The sequence below is a fragment of the Carettochelys insculpta genome, chromosome 12, assembly GCF_033958435.1.
Source record: "Carettochelys insculpta isolate YL-2023 chromosome 12, ASM3395843v1, whole genome shotgun sequence".
In the NCBI taxonomy this organism is placed as follows: Eukaryota; Metazoa; Chordata; order Testudines; family Carettochelyidae; genus Carettochelys; species Carettochelys insculpta.
The window spans coordinates 19,936,973-19,957,319 of record NC_134148.1 but is presented as its reverse complement, the minus strand read 5'-3'; the positions used below and the strand labels follow the sequence as shown (position 1 = coordinate 19,957,319).

Here is a 20,347-nt window from a genome sequence, read left to right as displayed (position 1 = left end):
CAAAGACAAATGATGACTGCCCAGACAAGCCAGTTAAAACTAACTATATAGTTTATTTTCCTTATTATTTAAATCCTATAGCCCTTGAGTTTGTTGTACACACATTAACACGGTTACACAAAGTGACATACAATTACATTAAGTTACAACTGATACTTACATAAGACAAGACTTGAGGTGCTGCCATGCTGCCATTGTGTCAAAGTAACAATGTTTAAAACCAGACTTGACTTGATAGCTAACCCTTAGAGTAACTAACCCCTAAGGATGCTAAATTGGTTCAGGGCCCTGCTACCTACTGAACCTTTTGATTAAGTGACTAGATCAAGTGGGGCGCTACTTCCACTTGATACTATTCAAAGAATTAGTTTGATGGGGTGCTACTCCCTCCCAAAACTATTAAGTTATATAATTTTAATTTGGGTACAACACCACATTGAATTGTCCTAACTTATGCCTAACAATACTAAAAACTTAACTTATCCCTAACGATACTAATTATCCTATACTTATACCTAACAATACTAAACTATCCTATACTTATCTCCCTTTATACTAACACTATTTACAGAAATTTTCTTTAAGTTAAAGAATTATGAAGTCTTTGTAAAGTATTGATAAGTAATAATTGGACACAAATTGGTAGTAAAGGATATGAGGGAAACTGGGCCAAAATTCTTTTCCTGCAGGACCAGTTCCCTTGATGGAAACAGTGGGGCTGTACTGCCTCGCACGCTAACTAGGGCGCAGTACCTCCCTGAAGGGAGGCCAGTTCGACCACTAGTCAGCAGGGGCAGGAGCCACTCACTGCAAATCATGTCCGGTTTCTCGACGTCCTTCTCAGTGATTTAAAAATGGCGGGCAGAGACAAAGCTCGACGCCGCACACCAAATGTCAGCTCTCTGAATGGTGGGCAGAGATAAAGCTCGACACCGCACATCAAGTGATTTTCAGCTGGCAGGCAGAAGCAAAGCTCAGTGCTGCCAAGTGATTTCATTTCCTTTCTCTTCTCCCCTCTTCTCTCTTCCCTTGTCTCCAACTCCACTCCTCCAGTGCCCTGACCCGTGTATGCGCCCTCTTTTATAGAGCTTTCTTATTAATATTCATGAAGCCCGAAGTTCTAAGTGGACCTGATTGGAGGACTTCAGTCCTGTGGTCCGCTGGACTTCTGAATGTTCCAGGTATATTTACATAGGTATGAGTTCATCCATGATTTCACAGGTAAATTCATTCCGTAATGGCATTAATACTCAGGCATGACTGGATTATAAGTGACCATTGGGGGCTCCAACAGTCATTCCCTCAATGTAAGTGAATGGACATGTGGTGGTTTGAAAAGTAAACCCATTTCTAACAATGTTTTTGAGGTAAAAACTTCATGATTTGCCTGTGATAAGCGCAGCCACACATAGGAGGTGACCCTGCAATACACCCCGAGGGCAGGGACGTCAAAAAACCCCTACCAAGAGATTTTTAACACTGGGTAAGGGCACTGCAGGTGCAGGGGTTTGAGGGCAAGAGGAAATTGTGACCTGGAGTAGGGGATTGGCGCATAGGGTGTGGGAGGGACCATGTGTGCAGGAGGAGTGGCAGAAGATTGGGGTTGTGTGTGGTCTGGAAGGAGGAGGGGGCAGAAAGTTTAGGTTATGGGGGAGGAGAGGACTGCAGGGAGCAGGGCAGAGACACCAGAGGCAGCTTCTGGACAGGAGATTTATCTGTGTGACTCTTGGTCAGCATCCCACCTGACTTTGCTGGCAGGGGCCGGGTGCATCTTCAAGCCTGAGGGGAGGAGAAGGGTTCTTCAATGAGAAAATTTCCACTGGCCAGAAACCACCCAGTGGGACTGTGGTGGGGGTGCAGGCCATGCTTGAAGCCTCTCTCCCCCTCCTTCCAGGATGACAGCCATTGAAACGAACAAGATCCCACAGCTGCTTTTCTGAGTGGTGCGCAGGAGGGTGCCTGAGACTCCCCGCTGCATCCATGGACTGGACTCAGTGCCTTGACAGGAAATGTCAGGGACATATTTTGCCGGTCCCTGAGCTGAGATGCAGCCCTTAAGAACCACAAAGAGCTGGCATAAACTGAGGCAGCCTGCATGCTTACCTGCATGGGGGCTGAAGAAAAATCAGGGATCCATGACTGGTTCTCAGCTTCTCTTCCATTCCTTGTTTTAGGGATGCCCATCTTGATTTTACTGGGGAAGGTGGCCATATTTTGTTGTGCTCTCTAGTCTCAAACAGAGCCAGTCAAGCTCCTATCCAGCTCTCCCCAGCACATCCACAATCACATGTACTCCTCTCTACACAGAGCCCAGGCTCCAACCCAAGCCCAAACGTCTACCCAGCAATTTTAGAGCCCCACAGGTTTAAGTGATCCATTAATAGGACCCTTCAACAAAATTCACTGCCATTATGAAATAGAAGTTCTACAGATGTATTTAGCCAACAGTAGACTTGCTGTTTTTCATTTAAAATGCATTACTATGGAGAAAATTATAATTGCACTATAACCATTTGGTCACTTCAATCAACATGTCAAATATTTTTGAAAGGATTAAAAACATTTAATATACATTACTTTATACACAAATAATATTTTACTGCATTTTAAAAAAATTATATTAACCCTCCCACAAACCAAGGTTTTCTAGGCATGTACTTGATGTTAAGTCCCCGTGTGCAAAATTAGGCTCCTAAATACTTAGCCTGATTTTGAGAAGCACCAGCCTCTGAAAACATACATTTCAATGGGAGCTGCTCATGCTAAGCAAGTGAAAAATGAGACCATTTAATTTCATAGCATTCATATCCAAATAGTTGGGCTCCAGTTTTTTCAGGAAGTGTTTTAGAGTTGTTTGGGCACAGTCTACAAAATGTAAGCACTATGTAATTTCCAGTCCTGTGTGAAATATTTCTAATTGGATGACTTCTGATTTCACAACAGTTCTCATGGCTGTTCCCTTCTACATTAGTACATAGTGAAACCTTGGTAGCAAAACTATGAACGTGGCTAATGCTGATTAACCATATCCATTGAACTTGTTTCAAAAAACAATGAGAATACACTTGTTTAGTTAAAACAGCTTTGAACTTAAATATAGAAATTTATGTTCTGTTATTGGCTAGCCTGAATATTTTATACAAAGAAAACAAAGGACAATTTTGGAAAACAGGTAAGAAAATAAAATGTGTATTATTAATGCACCTTCTGCACTATATTTACTCAAGTTATAGTAGTTCTTATGAGAATTATCTTCTCTTTTACCCAATTGCTGTGGTAAGTGCAGTAAAGTCTGTGGACGCCACTAGTTCAGGCAGAATTTGAAATTTCTGATTCCAGCTTGTTAAACACACCCATGCTGATTCTTTCCCTTGTTAAGGATCTTGTGCAGTTCCATCAATTATATGTTGAATCTTCTCAGCATCTTGTTCTAAAGTTTTACTTGTAGGATCAATCTTGAGAGCAGCTTTGTAATCCTGGAGTCCTAGTATTAATATAGCAAGCATATTATAAAACATTTATACTTTTAACCTTCAGTTTGACCCTCTCTAGTTGGATGTTTCTGGTCCGGCAACATCCGTGATCCATCATGATTTCAGTTAGCCAGATAACCGCTTATCATGGTATAGTGAAGTACCCCATGGTCCCATAAAGTTTCCTTACAGCCACCAGTCCTGGTTCTCAGTGTCCTGCATTATTTATTTCTAGATTCCCCTAATGTCTTCTAAGAAACCAGCAAGCAGTGGATGTGCTGGTAATGCTGCTAAACATAAGCATTTTCATGCTTTATTTCTACGTAATTCTTTATGCCCATACAGTTGAATTGTGTAACAACACTAACACTTTGTTGTATCAGCAGAGTCACACATTATTAAGCAGTGCTGCAAGTGTGGTTCTATTTATTTGCCTCTGTGAAATAAAAACAAAGAGAACCCACTCACTACAATATTGACTTCCTGTGGTTTGGCAAATTCTCTGGTTTGGCACTGGTCAAATCCCAAGGATACTGGACAAGAGAAGTTCAACTTGTAGTTGGAAATAATTTTCCTAAAGCTATATGCTCCTAAAAGTAGGGGGCTTGAAATTCAAATAATATTGCTAAATGGGGTTTGAAGCAGATCAACATATGATCTTTTTAACTTTTGAGTTGTATGCAAATATTTAATATTTTCATAAGACTAAAAACTTTAACAAAAATCTCACAAATATATTAAAAGCTTAGACTATTATTAAAACTTTAAACATTATTCTAAATCATTAACAGAACTTTTTATATATTCACATGGTGGTTTGCAAACAGTCACAATGTTTGCCCGAAAGACCCTACAGCTGCAAACCTACAATTAAATCTTCACACACAGAGACTTGAATATCTATGGTACTCCCCTGAAGTTACTTGATATGCATACAGGTACGGACAACAGATTTGATTGCAGGATTCGGGTATTAAGAGGAATAGGCACAGATATTGTTCAGAGGAGCAATGATGCAGTGATTATTGATGAGAAGACAGTAAGGAAGATTTCTGGAAGAAGTGAATTTTGAAGAGGAGAAGGATGTAGGAAGGCATAAAGCTGAGAATCCAAGAAGAAAACTGAAGTTATGTCTACACACTATAAAACTTACAGTCAACGTTTCCCACATAGCTGCTTTTTACTGGTGAGAGAGAGCTCTCCTACCAGCAAAATTAAACCGCCACTACCACTCTTCTGCCAACCAGCATTTTTGTCAATGAAATGTGTTGTCCAGGGTGTTATTTTCACACACACTCTTACTGACAGAAGTTTTAACAATAGAACTGCAAGTGTGAAAAAGCTGTAACTTGTGAATAAAGTACTTTGAAATGACATAATGAGTGCAGGGGGGAAATAAGGAAATTATAAAACAGATGTAAGGGGTAAAAAGATTTATATACTCTCAAATTGGATACAAAAAAAGCCAAGAAAGCAATTCAAAAGTAGAGGACATAGACAGAGGAGAAGAAATAAGAATTTAAAGTGACATTTTTTAAAAAATTGCCTCACATCTTCTCTCTTTTATTAACTCTGCCTTGTGAGATAGGTATGGTATAATACAGCTTGATAGATGAGCATTGTTATTAGAGAGTTTCTACAAAAATACCAAAAAAATATTTCACCCATCAAAAACGTATGATTTCAGAATAAAAATAATGTTTTAAAAAGACATGTTGCTGATGACTTCACGAGCAAATAGTGAATTTACATATTTATGCCTTTAGGAGTTTAAGATTTTTCACTTTGGGGTATAACACTATAATGTCTTTTTACATTACACATATATGTATCTTAATAAAAGCAAAAGTTCTTTAAACCTGATGGTAACAATACTGAAAAGATATCAGCATATAAATAACTCCACTGATCCTAATAGGATTACTCACATGTAATTTTAAACATATGCATAAGCATTTGTAGACAGTCTAAATTCTTACCTTCAACATACAATTCCAGCTCACAAAATGCTGTCCCACGCCTCACATAAGCTTTCATTCTAGCATCAGCATTGTCTGGAACAGGTGGTATCAGTAATTCTAGTGCCTTTACAAATAAATATACACAAGATATTTAGGGACAGATTTTTTGTGGCCCAACTTCTCATTTATAAATAAATGTAATGGAGATACACATCTCCTAAAACTGGAAGGGACCTTTGTATGTCATCTAGTCCAATCTCCTGCCCTCTTGGCAGCACCAAGCACCATCCCGGACTTCAATTTGCCCCAATCCCTAAATGGCCTCCTCAAGGATTGAGCTCACAACCCTGGGTTTAGCAGGCCAATGCTCAAACCACTGAGCTAGCTAGCTAGCTATCCCTCCCTCCCACCCACAAAAAAAAATCATTCTTGTTTAATTATATGGTTTGTGGTATAACACAGTTCACCATTTCCTTGCAGATGTGAAAATTCAAGTGTAGTTTTACAAATGCAACTTGTCCCAAAATAGGAAGTCTGGATCTTAGAATGGTGCAAAATGTGTTAATGATTATTTGTAAACTGCAAATATATTCTATCATCATAGGACAATATTACTAATTATGCTAAAAACAAAATATTGCTCTCATTAACGCAGTCACTAGGAAAACAAGTTCAGATCCTCATAAAGTGCTTAATTCAAAACAATGATTTTGCAGCCCATTTTTTTTCTCAAAATATCCATACATCAAGGTTTTTTTTATTCTCATTCCACAAGTAAAAGCTAATGGTGCTTCACCACAATTTGGTAACAGATTTTTTTTTTTTTGGTCTTTCCACAAGCAGAGCTTGATCAACTACTGAGAACTTCTCATACTCCTTTAAGAGCCCTTTTTTATAGATAGAGAGAGAGAGCGCGAGCGAGCGAGCGCTGGGTTTGAATTTTTGTTTTAATTCTTCATACTAGGTGCAGAACCACCTAACAGATTATAAAATTATTCAGAATATTTTATAAATCTTTGTCACTAGAAGCTTTTTTTTTTTTTTTTTTTTTTAAAGTACAGTGACTCCTTGCTTAATGTTGTAGTTATGTTCCCAAAAAATTCAACTCAGTGAAATGACAAAAAAAAAGTTTTCCCCGTAAGAATTCATATAAGTGGAGTGAAGGGGGGGATAATAGAGTTTAAAGGGTTTTTGGGTGGGGGGCAGACAAAAAGGCATTATATAAACAATTAAACAATTTGACTACAAGTATAAATTGTAAACAGTTCTAAACAAACAATAATAAGATGAGAATAATGTTTGCTGCAGGTCTGTGCTTCTTGTCGGGGTGGATTCTGAGTATCCAACTGGGGGAGCTGCCCAGCATCTGAACAGCCACACACTTGCTGCTGGACTCCCCAGAGTGCAAGAACCCAGAAGAAGCTGCACAGAGGTCCAGGTGCCCCATTCCTGCTGCAGCTACAGGCAGTTCTCAGTGCAGGATAAACCCAGCTGAGCCTAATGGATGACCCTGGGACAGCTCCTCTGAGACAGGCGCAGCGCCCTGCTAACTAACCAAGTCCCCAGGCAGGTGAAATGCTTCCTGGATATGTCTGAAGACATCCCCGGACATGAGAGCATCACAGTGTGTAGACACTGCCCCAACAATGTCCAGGTGGGGGTGGCAGATCCAGCTGCTTTGAGGAAGCATCTGGATTAATGTTTTGCTTTGAATGCAACCATGAAGAGCTTTCCTACCTTGGGGCCCTGGTCTGGCAGCCAGCAGAGGTCAGTACCCAGAGAGCAGCCCTACTGCCCATTAGCCAGGCATTTCATGAACTTGGGCAAAGGAGCTGCTCTTTCCACTACTGTAACTTGCTTTGCCTGTGTGTTCCTCTCCCACTTCAGCAGAGGGGGAGAAGGGAATAAGACACTGTGCAAACAACTGTATTCAGACACAAGACAGCCAGGCAAGGCCCTGCTGCACCGCCCCCCACAGCTGCTTTTTAAGTGGCTAGTGACCTTGCAAGCACTGGTGTAGTGCCCTATTCTTGAGCTGAGGAGGGAGGTGAGAGCTGGGACACAAAGTAACTGAATTGCTAGGTGGTGGGATGGACACTATGGTGTGTTCACAAACATGCCAAAAGGTGCCTGTCTTACCCCACTGCAGACAGACAATGAGGCAGGCAGGAAGGTTATGAAGTGCCTTGAGCAGCAGGAACAGCTTCTCCTCACAAGAACAGGCTCTGGTGCAGACTTTGCCAGGCAGTGCTAAATCCTGTTACTGCACCATCCCAGGCCTTCCTCCTCCTACCTTTCCCTGGCCTCTACTCTACCCCCTCCCTAGAGCACTTATGTCCTCCTTCCCCAGCCTCCTGGAAGTCTTCATAAAATTGATTCCTGCAGCAGGATGCAGAGGAAGGAGAGAAGTGGAAGATGCTTATCCACGTGACCCACTTGCAGCTGGAAGGCACTGGGAGTGGAGGGGAGCAAATGGATGTGGCGGGGGGGGGCGGGGGCGCAGCATGCCATGAAGTTGTGCAATGCTCCCTTATAAAGTTGCTGCTCTTCTGGAGAATCCCGCAAGCAGTGGACAGGGCAACAACTTAGAAGAGAGCATCACACAATTTCAAATGAGCATATTCACTAACAGACCAGGGCGTAACATTGGAAAAATACTAAATGGGAGGACATTAAGAGGTAGTGTATATCAGTTCAGATTTTATTAAAAATAGAGTTATTGTAGCTATCAAATCCCAACATGTGACTACACTGCATAAACATAACATTTTGAAACCATCATTAGTCCTCCTTTTATCCAACCATTTAATAGTCATTTTTATCTAACATTGGGATGAATAATCCAAAATGTTGATATGTCATTGTACAACTATCTAACTTAAGGTGTTATACAAGGTCCACACTATTTACATGCTTGCTTGACACAAAAAATAATCTATATGTTGTTTTAATATCATATCCATGTCCTAAGGGGATGATTAGCTATAAAAATCTATTTTATGTGTAATATATTTATACCTTAGATGAGTCTTCAATGGTCTTGTGCAAGTTTCTCAATTTAAGGTGGCAAGCAGCACGATTCAGATATAACGCTGGAATGTTATTATTTAACAGAATTGCCAAGTTATAGGCATTTACAGCTGCCAGATAGTTTCCTGTTGCAAACATTTTGCTGAAAATACATTGAAAGTACATTTTAAAACAAGGAGAAACAAAATACAATAGACAATGCCTACCTATTGTAAGCAACTTGCCCCCAACTAACCATTTCAAACAAGTTGAGAAACAATTCCGTTAATAACTGATCATTTATAACATTTTTAATGACATATTAATGTAACTTTTGTCTACTCAAATTGCATTCTGGCAGCCACACTGACAAAAGTTTAAGACTAAGTAGGGCAACGCAGCATTGAAGAACACAAAAAGCCGGACATATTTCCAGATACAGTGCACTCTAACAGAGTTTAATGCCAGATTTCTCAAAGATACTCCTCACCTAGTCTAAACTCCTCAGCAACAAGACTCCCAATACTTCTTATGTAAAGCTGATAATTTCTATCTGAGCTTTATCACATTTTTTTTTTTTTTTTTTTTTTTTTTTACACAGACACCCAGTCTTGATATATAAAGACTTCAAATGCTGAAGAACTCACCATACTATTAGGCACACTGTTCTATTAATTAATTACCCTCTGTTAAAAATTGTAAGTTATGTCTAGTCCAAATGTGTCTGCTTCAGTTTAACCACTGGATTTTTTACTTTGAATGATTAAGCACCCATCTGTTATTAGGAATCTCTTCCCCATGTAGGCACTGCTAGACGGCAATCAAGTCCCCTCTTAATCGTCTCTTGAATAAACGAAGTAGGTTGAGTTGCTCGTAACAACAACAACAAACCACCTAGTTATTGTATAGAACTTTTATCCATTGATCATTGAGACTTACAAAGCAGGTCAGCATCACTGTTCCGATTTTACACATGGACACAGGGAAGGAAGTGATTGGCCTAAGCAGGCCAGTGACTTCACAGGCCTGTTGTACTGAATTTGGAAGAATTCCTTGCAATACACTATTCTCTAGGCCACACTCTCACTTTAAAGCATTTGTTCTAAAACTAAAGATGTGGTGTACACATTATTTGTAAATCATCTAGTGCAAACAGTTATGGGAAATAATATTTTACCTGGAAGGGTAACAGACAAACTAACATTTTCTACACTAAAAATTAGTATCAGCATTTAATTTCCTAAAAATAATTCATTCACCAATTAGGTTTCTGATACATAACTGTAAATGTATCATAAAATGAGTTTAACTCACTTTCCTTTGTCCTTAAGCCAGTCTGGATTCTTCTCCTCCTCATTTAAATCCTTCAGCTCAGAAAAATTAGCACTCATTGCTCTACGCGCCTCTGCTTGCTTATGCAGCCACTGAGGTAGGAAATATGTGCAACATGTTAGCATTTTGTTTCTAGAGGACTTACTTTTGAAGATTTGTGTTTTTATTTTGCTTTCGTCATTTCACTTACTTACCCACAAAATATTTCTTTATTTTGTTTATTTTATTTATTTTAAAAATACCTAGTTTTTGTTTCAAGATCAGCAAAACTCTAAGTTTTCCCATATATATTATTTCTAAATGAGCAGTAACAGTACAATATTGCCTGACTATTAAACTGTTTGTTTGTTTGTCATGATTATAAAGAAGAATGCATCAATGTTCATCCAACTGAGTTCAAAAGAAAATTATGAACTTACTTCAAAAAAAAAAAATCACCTAGATGGATATCTTAACCGCACAAAAGAACATAACTTATAACACACATTCCATCTTATGCAAAGTGAAATTTGGTATGTAGTTCAACTATAAAGATGTATTCTTTACAGCTGTTTAAAATAAAAACAAGCTATTTTTGTAAATCTGCATAATTTCCTCAGAAGCGAAAATGAGTTAGTCAGAAACATTTAGCTTAATATTTAACATAAATAAGATTGAGTAACCAATTGGAAACTGACATCTTTTCAGGTTTTCGCTGTCTAAAAAGTAAGTAATTATTGTTAAAACCCCGCTTGAATCCAGGGATGACTGTCCTAAAATTGCAGCTGAGCAAGTGGACAAGCCATTAGAAAAAAGGTCACAGAAAAGTTATAAGCTCCATAATTATTTTTCCATGATCTTCCACTAACTGCCACCCCTGTTATCAGCATGCTGGGACGACAGCAGGAGCTTCCACCATCACAAAAAGAGCAGAGGCACCAGTTGTCAGCTGCCTGGAGCAGACATCTGCCACACAGGGCTGCCCACAGCACTGGCTCCCACTGGCAGCCTTGTGTTTTGTGCGGCTCCTATTGCCAAAGGAAACAAAATATTGTGGGAGCCACAATTTTTGGAATACCATGAATTTTTAGGACCATAGTTATAGTACAATAATTTTGTACAGTTATGAAATTAAGACTCTCTCAGATCAAAATGTAATATGAATTATTTCAATTTATAGTCCTGCCTTCCCTACCATAATACTCTTAATACACAATACAACTAAAGGTCCAATTTGCAGTTCAGCTGTATTGGAAAAAGTGGCCAGGGATATAGAATAGTTTACTTTTCAAATTAATTTAGCAAGCTACACATATTCATCAATAAACACATAGGAAATATAAACTTGGAATTTATACAACAAGCCTCAAGACATATACAAAGGATGCCAGCACCCTGCACTCTACAATCACAGGAAATGGATAACAAGGCATATAAATACCTTAAACGAAAGGTGGATCACCATCACTACACAAGGATAGAATATAATCACACCTCAGTTAAGTTAGAGGTGACCATTAATTGTTCACAATATCTCTAGTTTAAACAAATTTTAACAGAGGAAGATAAAAGTAGTACATACAACTTCAGGAAATAACTGGAAGATCGGTAAAGATGTATTTGTCTTATGTCAGGAATAAGACAGTGATGTAAGTTTCTATTTCCAGCAATATTCCTACCAAACTGTGAGCTTCCCTGCTTGGTTTAGTAAAGCATTGAACGATTCAATATCATAGACTATATTCAGCCACATGAACGAACAGCACAAGCACCTCTGAGTGCAGTGACAGTATGCTTGCGATCAGGAAAACAAAACTTACCTCTTCCTCTTCTGCTACTCTGGATTCTCTGAGAGCTGTAGGAAATACCCGAGGTGTGAAACTAATTTCAATAGTACCAGCAGATCGAGGAGCAGGGAAACATTCTTCTTTTAACTTCTCTGAAAATATATTTCCAGACCTACCAGCTACAAAAAATTAAAACAGAAATATTTATTTTTCCATTTCTCTTTTCCCATCATATTTCCAAGTAGAGCTAATTCAGAGCTTTCAAAGTAGAAATACACCTCAAGTTTTATGTCCTGAAGCAACAGCTCTAAAAATATTTAATAGCTCTGTTTTATAGAAGCTGATAATATTGTCATACGCAAATAAAATCAGAGTATGTAAAATTTCTGTGGGATGTACAAAATCTTTGTAAAATTTGACTTTCATATGAATTTTAGATACAGTTAGAGTTTGGAAAATGGGGGCTTACACTGAAGGGTATATGCAGAAATCACCCAATCATTTTGCAATATATTTTACACTGAATATCACTTAATGTTATGGGGCACTTCAGCTTGTATTAGGAACTTTGTATTATTTGCAACGAAGAACAATGCCACCTCCTCGTACTCTCACCAAAGAGACAGCATTTTGTTGAAGGGCTCAGGAGGAACAAAAGGATAAAAATGCTAAGAATCAAAATCTGCCTTTATGTTTGACTCAGCACATTGACAGGAAGTAAACAAGAGACTAAACCAATTTGAGTCAAAAAGGCAGAGTAACTAATTCAGTATATTACCTAGCTAAGAACGTGGAAGGTACAGTAAACCGTTGATTTTACAGACCCCAGTTTTGTGGACTTGTTCCCGAAGCCCACTTAATCAAGGTCCGTAAAATCCTACAGCCTGCCCTCCACACGCTCTCTCACTTTCTCTTTTCCCATCCTCTCTCTCACCCCCTGCAAAATAAGGGACTTCCTGTGTGCACTGTACCTCAGCCCACCACAGCAGCCTGGACCAGCACCACCTCCCACCAGGGGTAGGTATGCATACACAGGCAGACAGCACTCCTATACTTGCCCTAACTCTCGTGGGAGGAGTGCGTGGCAGCTCCAGCAGCGGTGGCAGCTCTTTCAGCCATGGCAGCAGGCTCCAGCGACTCCTACAGTAGTGGCAGCTCCTTTGGCGAGTCTCAGGCATTTGGGGGGTGTGGGTGGCTGGGCAAGCCTGGCATGGGTGGGTGGGCAGTAAACCCTCTATTTAATGAGCTTTCAGTTTTAATGGACACCCCTCGTCCCCGCCCTATCAGTCTGTTAAATGAAGGGTTTACTGTATCAGAAATCTCGAGATTGGTTTAAAAATTGAATTTTAATTAACAATACCATCTATATATTGTAAGAAAAACATAAAACTTTATTCCACAAATACTACCTCTTGTAGGTGTACATCTAGTCTTAGAAGATACTGCATTTAGAATTTCAGTTTTATTTATTTCTTGCTTTTTCTTCTCCTCTATTCGTTTCCTTTCTTGACATACTTTCTCTTCACTTTGTATCCTTTGCTTCTCTTCATTTCTCTGCTTTTCTTTCCATATCTCCAGCTCCACAGTTACCTTCTTTCGCTCCTCTTCTTTCAGATTTTCAATTCTTTTTCTCTCTGTTTCTTCTAGCTGTTTGAATTGCAGAACTATCAGAATTTATAACGTTTGGTGAAAATAAGCAGCTAAGGAAGAGCGCATACATACCTTCTTAATTCTACACAACACCATTATTAAAATGTGACATTACATACAGTTGAAGGATTCTAGAAAAATGTTTGGAAAAGGAAACTGATTAACACATTAACACTTACCATAATTCACAGAGCTATTAAAACATAAGCCTTAATCTATTTTTAATATCATTACCAGACATGCATACTTAGAAAATGTAGGAAAGTGTAATGCTCATTGAGTTTTCTTATTCTGAAGAGCCTGCAATTTCTTCACACTTTGGACTGCTTTAAAGTACTTGGTAGGAGACTCCCAAAGAACACACAGAAGCTTAGCATGTAACACTCTTTCCTTTGATTCAGTAATGGACCACTCCTGCAATGGGATACTTAGGAATACTTTACTAAGTGAGTTGGTATATCCCTTTGGAGTCTCTGATTCACTTCTGGTTGCAAATGATCCTATTGCAATATTCAAGAAAGAAAGTGTTCCTTACCCCATATACTTATATATTCCAACTCAGTATCATAAGAAAATGTATTTCACGGTTCAAAATTGTCATAATTTCCCAATTCTCATGAAATTTAGCTGCTCACAGAGAACACCTGCTACATTTCACTCAAAAATACTTTCATTTTCCCAATGCTGAACGTGATTCCTGCTTATGCAATCTTAAAAGTGCTAAGATTCTGTGTATTATACTTTGAAAAACTATAAAGTTTTGATAGTGAGGGTAAGTAACCATTTAAACAATTTACCAAGGACCACCAACATCTGCCTGATTTCACCAAAGTAATCAGTTCAAAATTGATATGCTGACAGTCCTAGTTTTTTCACACTGCACATAATTTTCTTCTCAGTGTAGTTTCCAGTACTGGCAATGGATATACCCAAAGTAGTAGTAGTAAAGGAGGAATTAATGGTTACACAAACTCTTCTGCCACGTCAATTACTTTTCAAAAGTAGTAATTTTTATTAAATAGAGTGTTTAACCCTAAACCTGTCAGACTGGTTGGCAATTATTTACGATTATATTTCTAGTATTTAATTCTTGTAGAGTAACAAATAAATTTACCTTCATTGTTTCCTCCAGAGCATATTTTTTGTGTTCTTGTTTTGTAACAGCTTTTGATTTTACCTCTTCATTTGCCTTCTCTTGGGCTTTTACAACAGCATTCTCTCTTATCTTCTGCATCATCTCTTTGTCAGCTGAAAGAAAATAATTTGGGAAATTCAAGACTAAGGTTTGTGTGTACAGGGAAATACAATTTCTCTTGTTATTGTATCAGAGCAAGGTTTTACAAGATGTATAATCTGTAGAAATGTTTTTTCTTTTTAATTCTCACAAAGAACAATTTGGATTTTAGTGCTTGTCAACAGAGCTTGCCAGCAAAACATTGCACAATATAAGACACAGAAGGCAACTACAACCAAAGTCAAGCTAATTGTTTCCACTGTCAAACATAATTATAATGCAAAATGGAAAAAGTAAACAAATAATGGTGAAATGAGATTACTTACATATTTCCTGGTCTTTCAAGAAGAACAAAAACCATCAAGAGAAAACAGTAGTTTTTGCTCGAGAGTGTATGTTCTACAGCAGACAACTTACCATGTTGCATAACCAAGGAGTCCCACATGGCCACTTCTTTTTTATATAATGTGAAGAAAATGGTCTCATTTCTGATCTTTGCTGTACTATTAGTGTCATCAACAGGAGCATACAGAATAGCTTCAAACAAAAATGGAGGAACACTTACCTATAAAACGTAAACAGCAAATCAATATACTAATTTTAAAATTGTTTTGTTAACTAAAATGTTTAATCAGATTGTGAGTAAATAACAAATCCCAAATGTCTATTTTTAATATTTACCAAGCGTTTTGTCAAAGTAAACCAAGATCATAAGACAGTGAGACTCCACTAATTATGCTGTAATTTGCTGTACAAGAAATAATTTGCAGCAGCTTAACTCTTATTAAAATATCAAAATAAAATTAACATTTATAAATGAGCGTAAATTACAGTAAAAAGTGTGACATACCAAACAGCATCAACAGAGTTAGAGCTGCAGCAATGGAGCAAATTATTTGCCTCAAGTACTTATGGCATTAACCAAACACCAAAAACTTGTATTACAGTATGTTACTTTACAACGCTAGGTGCAAAGTACACTTACTTTCACTGTACTTTTAAAAAGCACAACTGTGCAAATGCCACTCAACAGTGTGTGGAGAAATGCCAATTACTTTTTTGTTAAGAAAAGAGTTCTAGTTTAATAAAACCTAAAATTGTATAAACCATTCCCCAGTACGTAAAGACAAGGCTGTCGTATCTGGTGCCCTTGTTAGGGGAAAGGAAACTTGACTTCGCACCCTCAAAGCGGCAAAGGAGAGACACACAGATGGCAGTGGACAGAACAGGAGAGGAGGGCTTCCTAGCGAGGGAAGCGGAAGGGGCGCTGCCTCCTTGCCCAGACCGAGCCACACGTAGATGGGCAGTGGCTGGGGTTCCCTCAACAGTCCCGCTCCTGCGTGGGAGAGAGAAGAGGGCGTAGAGAAAACAGTGCAACGGTATGCTCAGGCTGGGAGCGGGGGAGAGGGACAGAGGCCCCCGCACCTTCAGATACTGGTCAGTGCAGAAGATGTTTGCCTGGGTGACCCGGACCCCCCGCATCGGCAGGGAAAGGAAAACAGTAGAATCCGTCTGCCGCCAGCTGTAATCCTTCACCCAGACCGGCATGGCGGCCGCCACCGCTAAGCCCGCCCCGCATCCGTTGCTAGGGGAGGGTTCGGACTTTCTGCGGCCCTCCCCCTACCACTTCCGGCCTTGCAGCCAGCCGCCGCGCTGGGAGGCCTCCGCCCATGCTAAACTGGTGACGTAATATGGGACGAGAGCGTCTGCGCTGGAAGGAGTTGGACCCAGGCAGGGCAGCGTTGCATTGTGGGAACTCTACACTAACCCCGCCCGCACGGGAACATTGCATGGCGGGATTTGTAGTCCTGAGCATCTCACTGGCCGCCCACCCCGAGGGCGAGCTCTATGCAAAACGAGGCTTAAGCAGGCAGCGAGGGGAGTGGCCAGGAGTGCTGGAGAGCCCCGCCTCGCCACAGGCGAGGGAGGAAGGGTCTGAGCCCCGGGGGAAAATGGGAAGGGCTCCGAGGCAGAACTCACAGAACCAATGACGATTCGCTTTGGAAGAGACCTTAGGAGGTCTCTACTCCAAACCTTGTTCAACGCAGAGCCAGCCCCGGGGCCACTGGTGAAGGCTGACACGGGACGGGGAGTGGCACTAATCTAGTCCGCACTTCTGCTCTGCCCTCTTCCCTCCCCCTCTGTGGCCCAGAGCTCTAGTAAGGCTGGGATGCGGACCTGATGGTCCTACCACCCCAGCAGGCAGCACCTGTGGGTCCAGCTCGCTCTGTTCCCCTGCTGAGTGCCCATGGCACAACCCACTGCTATCTCCCAGACTTCCCAGAAGTTCTACCCTCCCCAGTGTGCCAATCAGCCCTTGCCCCTCCCTCCCATAGCACTGGGGGGCATGTACCTGCTCATGGACTGCCCCTGCGCAACCCCGAGTTAAACCATCCCAGTCAGGCCTTAACTCTCCCCTCAGACCTCAAATTGCCAACCCTCCAGAACTGGCCTGGACTCCCCAGAAATTAGAGTAATCTCTAGTTAAAGATGTCCCATAGGTGCCAACTCCATGGGTGCCCCAGGGCTGGCATGCCCCTTGGAGGAAATTAGTGGGTGCCTAGCACTCAGAGGCAGCCCAACTCTCCCTTTACTTTCAGCACTTCTCTCCCTCCGTGAATATTCATGAAGCTCCATGGAAGAAGAAGCAGGGGCATGAGATGCTCTTAGGAAATGAGATGGATGGGGCGGAGGTTAGTGGGAAGGGGTGGAATGGGGTGGGTGTGAAGCAGAAGCAGGAAGAGGGAGGACAAGGACTTGGTGGTAAGGGTGGAGTTGAGGCAGGGCCTGTGGCAGACAGGAGATGGAGCTCCCCCCACCTCAAGGAAAAGTCATCTCCAGGAATACAACCAAACAAAACTGGCAACCCGACCTCTGGCCCCCTAATAGGGTTGCCAATTTTCTGCTTGCACTAGCATCCTATCCTCACCCCTTCGCTGAGGCCATACATCCACTCCCCATGTTCCCTCTCTGTTGCTCACTCTCCCCCACCTTCACTCATTTTCACTGAGCTGGGGTAGGGGGGAGATGGGTACAGGAATCACTGAGGGCATTAAGCTGGAGATGTGGGCTCCGAGGTGGGGCAGTTTTGGTGCAGAAGGCAGCTTGAGGCTGATGGTGGGGCTGAAGGGCCACGGGAGGGGGCTGCAAGTTACAGCAGGGATCTGGAGTGTGTGAGAGGATATGGGCTCTGGCCTAGGGCTGGAGGGCATGGAGTGAAGGGGGGGTCACAAGGGATTCAAACAACAAGAGGGGGATGTAGGTTAAAACAAGGGGTTGGGGTGGGGCCAGAGCTGAAAGGTTTATATTTGGGAGATTGGGTATGGGCTTAACTTCAGCAGCACACAAGGACTTGCTGTTGGTCCTGACTCCATGCTGTACCTAGCAGGGCCAGCTCTTAAGAAGGGGGACAGGAGGCTACATGCAGCGGTCTCACCTGCAGGCACTACCCCTGTCACTCCAATTGGACCTGGTTCCTGGCCAATGGAATGCAGAGTTGATGCTTGGGAAAGGGGCAGTGTGTAGAATCCTCTGACACTGCTGCTTAGGAGCCAGACCCGTCAGCCACTTAGAGGGTGCACTGCAGAGCCAGGACAGGTAGGGACCAGCTTATCCTAGTCCCCAGCTCTGCCAACAGAACTTTTAGCAGCACAGTCAGTGATGCTAACTGGAGTCCTGAGAGTGCCTGTTCAAGCAAATGTACTTGTCAGAACTGGATGCCTGGCAATTTTACCCCTCCAGCATCTCAGCTCACCATTCGGGTCCCATTCCTGTGCAGCCTGGTCTGGCTGCTTGCAAACATGGTTCCTGGGACCACACCTGTCTCCTAGCCTTCTGGAGTGCGGGCCAGGTCATCCCCAGCAGGCGTTTTACCTGCTGCTCTATGAGATACCCTCTCTCCCAAGCCAAGGGACAGAGCTTCTCTCCCATGCTCTGAAAGGCACACATTACTGCAGAGAGCCCTTCCCTACAGCTTCCTGCAGTGACGACAGCTGCAGGTGGCATTTAACACACACAGTTCCGTGTAAGGAGGGCGCCTGTGCAGCTGCTCAGGAGAGATTCAAATTCCACTCAGTTTACTACCAGAGCGCCCACAGTTAGGCTATGTCTACACTACAGTGATCTGTCAACAGAAGTCACTGTCTGAAGATATCTTCCAACAAAAGTTCTGTCAACAGATTTCTGCCAGACCACAAAGTGGATCGAAAAAGCAATCTGCTCTGTCAACAGAGAGCAGCCAGACTGCCCAGCCACTCTCTCGACAGAACAGCCAACTGGAAGCATGGCAGACAGGGCTGGCTGGTGACCCAGAAGCCCTGTCTGTCGATAGAGGGGGGCCCCCCAAGAGCATCCACACAGCTTTTCCGTCGACAGATTCTGCTGAGAAAGGCTTCTGCCTCATGGGGGAGAGGCAGAAGCCTGTCAACAAAAGTGCCGAGTTCTGTCAACACACTGTCGATGCATTTTTAGTGTGGATGTTCCACGAGTTTTGTTGACAAAACTCTAGTGAGGACGTAGCTTTAGATTTTTGTTTCTACTGGTGGTGCACATGCACATTCCTTCGTGCACATAAAAAAATTACTCCCCACATAGATTGAAAAGATTAGAGGGAACATTGGCCCACAGTATTTCTAAAAAATTTCAGATCAACCACTGCCATACGGAAGTTGATGGAACCCTTAAAGTCCCATCTCATCTCAACCAGAGGTGTAGCTGAGGCAGCTTTGGAAAAACAAATGAGAAAAGCAGAGGACCAGATGTTCAGATCTGCTGCAGGCCTTTTTGTATTACTGCAGGTGACAATGGCCTACAGGGAATTCCCTCATGTCCTGTTAAATGCTCTGCACAAAGCCTGGACAGCTTAATTTTATCACCTCCTCCCCTTTGCACTTTCCAATATGTTGGATAAGGGTATGGCTGATCTGAGTACACAGTGCTCTGGCTATTTTCAGCTGAGCAATGTCCATCAGAAGCCATGGGAAGTCAAGAATAAACCAGCTAAATCTTCTCTGAGATGCAAACAACCCGAAAGTTACATACAGTCTTCTGCCATAGGGGGCCACTGTTACTTTGTGGTTTCTACTTTTGTGTAGTTTGTAGCTGGGGAACAAACTGAAGTAAATAATTTTACTGGTTAAAAGCTGTGTCTTTTCTCAGGTTTTTTGAACATTTTAACTTTAAGCAGACTGCTCAAGAACAAATGAGTGACATCAGTAGCATCTCAAAACCGCTAAATCACAAACTATGAGGAAACTATTTCTAAAATCAGAGCTTAAATTAAGTGATCTGTGCTCCTATTAACTTTGTGAATCCATGGAGATGGATCCCAGTACCTATGAAGAGACAGGTGGCAAGACTCAGGCCTTTAGAAGACTCTCCTCCTGCAACAGATTTTTCTTTGTCAGAGTTCTGTTCACTGCTTTTGCACTCTCAGTTGGTGCAGGGATTCATCCAACTACAGTGTAAAATCAGAACTATAAATGCCTCGGAAATGGAGATTTTTCATTATCATAACTCAAAAGTTCATAACATTTATGGTTGGTTTTGAAAGTTTAAAATGAACACTGACAGTACGGTTTTGAAATTTCACTACACAGAACAAAATTGCTGCTTTTATCCATTTTTAAATTAAACCAGCTGAGGGGAAAAAATGCTTGCCTTGTCAAAAAATTTTCCCTTTTATGTTTAGTAATTTAACACATTACTGTACTGTGGTCTTTTGGTTGTTGTTTTACTTTTTTTTTTTCTTCTCTGCTGCTGCCTGATTGCACACTTCCAATTTCAAATAAGGTGTGTGGTTGACCAGTAAGTTTTTAACTCTGGTGTTCTTCATAACTGAGTTTCTACTGTATAAGAAACTGCAAGATCTAGGCCTTAGCTGCTAAATTAAAAAAATAGTTTGGGCAGGGGCCCTTTCTAGCA

At 41.4% G+C, this 20,347-nt stretch overlaps 1 protein-coding gene across 2 annotated transcripts; it reads right to left on the bottom strand.

The window, feature by feature from the left end:
* Positions 1-76: 76 nt before the first annotated feature.
* Positions 77-16,808, bottom strand: DNAAF4 (dynein axonemal assembly factor 4). 2 transcript variants are annotated; one of them, XM_075006313.1, is made up of 10 exons: positions 15,851-15,970; positions 15,607-15,761; positions 14,843-14,990; positions 14,306-14,439; positions 12,951-13,188; positions 11,575-11,720; positions 9,758-9,867; positions 8,453-8,606; positions 5,453-5,558; positions 77-3,484 (listed from the first exon to the last, which is right to left on the bottom strand). In XM_075006313.1, exons 3-10 carry the CDS (start codon positions 14,868-14,870, stop codon positions 3,375-3,377), a joined length of 1,026 nt encoding a protein of 341 aa, XP_074862414.1. In that variant the 5' UTR covers positions 14,871-14,990; positions 15,607-15,761; positions 15,851-15,970; the 3' UTR covers positions 77-3,374. The 2 variants fall into 2 exon arrangements, with proteins under 2 accessions (XP_074862414.1, XP_074862413.1); XM_075006312.1 differs by lacking the exon at positions 15,607-15,761 and having other exon boundaries at positions 15,851-16,808.
* Between the last annotated feature and the right edge of the window lie 3,539 nt (positions 16,809-20,347).

Coding starts and splice junctions, on each gene's coding strand:
- DNAAF4 (XM_075006312.1), bottom strand. CDS start 15,973: ATGCCGGTCTGGGTGAAGGATTACAGCTGGCGGCAGACGGATTCTACT. Junction 11,721..12,950: donor TAGATGTACACCTACAAGAG/GTAGTATTTGTG, acceptor AATTTTTTGTAG/CTGGTAGGTCTGGAAATATA. Junction 8,607..9,757: donor TGGCTTAAGGACAAAGGAAA/GTGAGTTAAACT, acceptor ATGTATTTTCAG/CAAAATGTTTGCAACAGGAA.